The sequence below is a fragment of the Chiloscyllium plagiosum genome, chromosome 14 (genome assembly GCF_004010195.1).
Source record: "Chiloscyllium plagiosum isolate BGI_BamShark_2017 chromosome 14, ASM401019v2, whole genome shotgun sequence".
Lineage (NCBI taxonomy): Eukaryota > Metazoa > Chordata > Chondrichthyes > Orectolobiformes > Hemiscylliidae > Chiloscyllium > Chiloscyllium plagiosum.
In genome coordinates this window covers 71,466,633-71,470,776 of record NC_057723.1, presented here as the reverse complement: position 1 = coordinate 71,470,776, position 4,144 = coordinate 71,466,633, and the positions used below count along the sequence as shown (strand labels likewise).

The window sequence follows — 4,144 nt, the reverse complement described above, 5'->3', positions numbered from 1 at the left end:
ACTCATCTAGATACATTTTAAACGTTGCAATTGTACTAGCTTCCACCACTTCCTCTGGCAGTCCATTCCATACACGTACCACTCTCTGTGTGAAAAAGTTGCCCCTTAGGTCTCTTTTATATCTTTCCCTTCTCACCCTAAACCTCTGGCCTTCAAGTTTTGAACTCTCTCACCCCAGGAAAAAGACCTTGTCTATTCACCCTATCCATGCCCCTCATGATTTTATAAACCTCCATAAGGTCACCCCTCAGCCATTGACGCTCCAGGGAAAACAGCGCCAGCCTATTCAGCCTCTCCCTATAGCTCAAATCCTCCAACCCTGGAAACATCCTTGGAAATCTTTTCTGACCCCTTCCAAGTTTCACAACATCCTTCCAATTGTCAATAGTAACAGAAGCAATCTGCCCAGTTCCTAAACACAAGCTGCAAAAAAATTGTCCTTAGCTTGTTGTCCTGGTGCAGGCAGCTCGGGAGAAATGATCGTGTTTGTGTGGTTCATGTTAGCTCAGGGTTGGCATTGTTTGCACCAAACCACCATACCCTTAGCCTGTTGGAAATGAACCTACTGCACAATCCCTTAAGATGAAATGAAAGGTAGGGTTTAATTAACAAAGTACTCCCAATGTGGGGAAGTTGCTTCTCTCCTTCACTTTCACGCACAGGCAGATAATCTAAGAGCTGGTGTGAAGTTTAATCTTCAGGGTTTTTTCATGTCTTTGAAAATTATATATCTGCTTTTTTTTTATCAGACACTATTGTAAGCAAGGGTAGTTATAACCTGAGCTGTGATGCCTCCCCTGACCAACTGCGGACTGGAATTCATTGGCGGCTCGATGGTGTGCCAATCACTAAAAATGCCCACTCAAACGAACTCAGCTTGGAAGTGACAGACCGACCAGATGCTGGCAACTACAGCTGTCATGCCAACAACACAGCAGAGTTGTTAAAACACTACTACATACTGATCGACGTGGGCAGGGAGCCTGATAAAATACTCGCACGTAAGTGTACACTACCTTTATGGAAGGGGGCATGAACTGGAAGCAGTCGAACACACAGCTCATCCTGGTCCGATCACACTAATTGCTTTGGAGAGATTCACACACTGGTGCCTCAAATGGCATCGACGTGTGTCAGCAAGTAGTTGGCAAGATCAACAATATTTGAGTGAAAGCTTAGCTGAGAGATGTTTGCTAGTTGTTGTATCAATTACCTGGCATTTGCTGCCTACTTCCCCACGAGAAGATGGTGGTGAGCTGCCATCTTGAACCGCTGCAGCCTATTTGATATGGGGACACCTATAATTGTTTCTAGGAATGGTTTTGACCCAGTGACTCTGAAACTAATGTGTTATATTTTTGAGTCAGAATGATGTGTGGCTTAGTGGGGAATTCGCTGGTGGTGGTATTCCCATATATCTGCTGCCCTTGTCCGTCGAGATAGAAGTGGTCCTAAGTTTGGAAGGTGCTGTTTCAGGAGCACCTGAATCTTTGCAGTGCATCTTGTAGCTAGTGCACCCTGCTGCTACTGAGCTTTGGTGTTTGTGGATGTGGCACCAATCAAGCGGGCTACTTTGGCCTAGATGGTGTCAAGCTTCTTGAGTATTATTGGAGCTGCACTCATCCAGCCAAGTGGGAAGTATTCCATCACACTCCTGACTTGTGTCTTGTAGATGACGGATAGACTGAGTGAGGAGGTGAGTTACTCACTACAGTATTCCTAACATCTGACCTGTTCTTGTAGCCATAGTATTTATATGGCTGGTCCAGTTGAGTTTCTGATCAAGAGTAAGCCTCCATTGATATTGGGGGGATTCGATAATGGCAATGGCATTGAATAACAAGGAGTAATACTTTGATTTTCTCTCGTTGGAAATAGTTATTTCCTGGCAATTACGTAGTGCAAGTGTCACTTGCGACTTATCAGCCCAAGCCTTGATGTTGTCCAAGTCTTGCTGCATTTGGACACAGCTGCTTCAGGATTTGAGGAGTCAGGAATGATGCTGAACGTTGTACAATCATTGGTGACCATGCCCACTTGTAACATTAAGATGAAGCAGCTGAAGTAGATTGGGCCCAGGGCACTACCCTGAGGAACTGCTGCAGTGATGTCCTGAAACTGAGATGACTGACCTCCTACAACCACAACCATCTTCCTTTAAACTTGAAATGACTCCAACCAGCAGAGATGCTTTCCCCCTGAGTCCCATTGATTTCTGTTTTGCTAGGGCTCTTTGATGCCACACCCGGTCAAATGCAGCCTTGATGTCAAGAGCTATCAATCTCTCACCTCACCTCTGGAATTCAGCTCTTTTGTCCATGTTTGGACCAATGAGGTCAGAAGTTGAGTGGCCCTGGCAGAACCCAAACTGGGTGTCACTGAGCAGGTTATTGCTGAGCAGGTGCTGTTTGATAAGAGTGTTCATGACACCTTCCACCACTTTACGAGTGTAGACTGATGGGGCAGAAATTGGCCAGGTTGGATTTGTCCTACCTTTGTGTCCAGGGCATACCAGAGCAATTTTCCACATTGATGCATAGAGGACAGCTGTACTGGAACAGCTTGGCTGGGGGAGCGGCAAGTTCTGGAGCATAAGTCTTCAGTACTATTGCCAGGATTTTGTCAGGGCTCATAACCTTTGCAGGATTTTCACTGATATCACTCTGGCACATAAACTGGCATGAAGCATATCTTGAATTTCCCTTAAATACATAGGAATTGCCAAATATTAAAGGGGCATAGTCCACCTAAGTTAGCCTTTTGCTATGCAAACAGTCAAATGATATAGTGATAATGGTGATTAATTATAGTAATTGCCTGTCCAAATCTGTTTCTTATTTCTGTGCCTACAAACAGAAGCAAACGGAAACTACATCACATGTCATGCAGAGCAGTTTGGTGGGATTTTCACCTGCTCCTGGAAAATGAGAGAAAAAGCTGTTTTCTCAGCGAGCTACCATCGTGAGTAAGTAAGCCCATTTTAATCAATCGCCTATCCAGTAATGCGAGTACAATGTTTTTTTCAGAGAGCAATCCTGCTCTTTTCTTTGTGATGCCTGTAAGCAGAAGCAACATCCATGTCGATGCCTTTCCCGATGTGAACAGCGAATCCGTTCAAAGTCTCATTTGGTGGGAGAGTGAGTCCATTGGTACCGCACTCACATACTGATGTGCTTCTTGCATTGGTCACCCTGTGAGCTGTTTGAGTCAGTGGAGTGTGGCGCTGGAAAAGCACAGCGGGTCAGGCAGCAACGGAGGAGCAGGAGAGTCGACATTTCGGGCTTGTGGGTCGGGAGCTGAGGGATAAATGGGAGGGGGTGGGGCTGGGGGCAAAGTAGCTGGGAATGCAATAGGTAGATGATTGTGGGGGTGAAGGTGATAAGTCGGAGGTGGAGCAGATAGGTGGGACGGAAGATGGACAGGTCAAGAAGGCGGTGCCAAGTTGGAGGGTTGAGTCTGGGATAAGGTGGGGGGAGGGGAAATGAGGAAACTGGTGAAATCCACATAGAGCAGCCAGAATGAAAGGGCGCTGAGGTGAAATGAATCATTGTGTTTTACTGATTCATCAGACATGAGGGGTGGCAGAAGGAGAGGGGTGCAATGGAGGAGGGTGGCTGGTGAAGTGTAGTGAAGCGAGGGGATTTTGTCATTCTAACTTAAATGAATGTCAGATGGAGTTTGACCCCAAATAGTCATGTGACCTTTACATGCAAACATATGTACTGTGATCCTTCTGCTTTCACTGTGCCATTCTCACCAAGGTGAAGGGTATTTGTATAGAGGGATTGCCAGTGTCACACTCCTGTCACCTGCTTTCAGCATTACTCTCCCTCTAACGGGTTCACCAGTTCTTTTCAAAAATCCACTCGCCTTACCTGGTCTATGCGTTACTCCAATTTAAAATCAACACATTAGATCTTTAGTTGTCACTTGCATGCGGCATGGCAACCCATTCTGTGTATCAGTACTGCTAGCTTACCAGATGAAGACCCACCAATATTCTCAGATCCTGTCCTTGCCAGCGATGCCCATGTTCTGGGAATTAATCTCAGTAAAGTCCTTCTTATCGGAAGGATGTTGTGAAACTTGAAAGGGTTCAGAAAAGATTTACAAGGATGTTGCCATGGTTGGAGGTTTTGAGCTA

The 4,144-nt window shown here is 45.7% G+C and overlaps 1 protein-coding gene across 1 annotated transcript in view; it reads left to right on the top strand.

Annotated features, from left to right (window-relative positions):
* Nucleotides 1-587: 587 nt before the first annotated feature.
* il12ba (interleukin 12Ba) overlaps nucleotides 588-4,144 on the top strand; it is a 5,789-nt gene continuing 2,232 nt past the window's right edge. Inside the window, exons 1-3 of the mRNA XM_043704114.1 lie at nucleotides 588-594; nucleotides 750-1,001; nucleotides 2,857-2,965. Of these exons, the coding sequence (XP_043560049.1) occupies nucleotides 588-594; nucleotides 750-1,001; nucleotides 2,857-2,965 (368 nt within the window). The remainder of the gene's footprint in view (nucleotides 595-749; nucleotides 1,002-2,856; nucleotides 2,966-4,144) is intronic.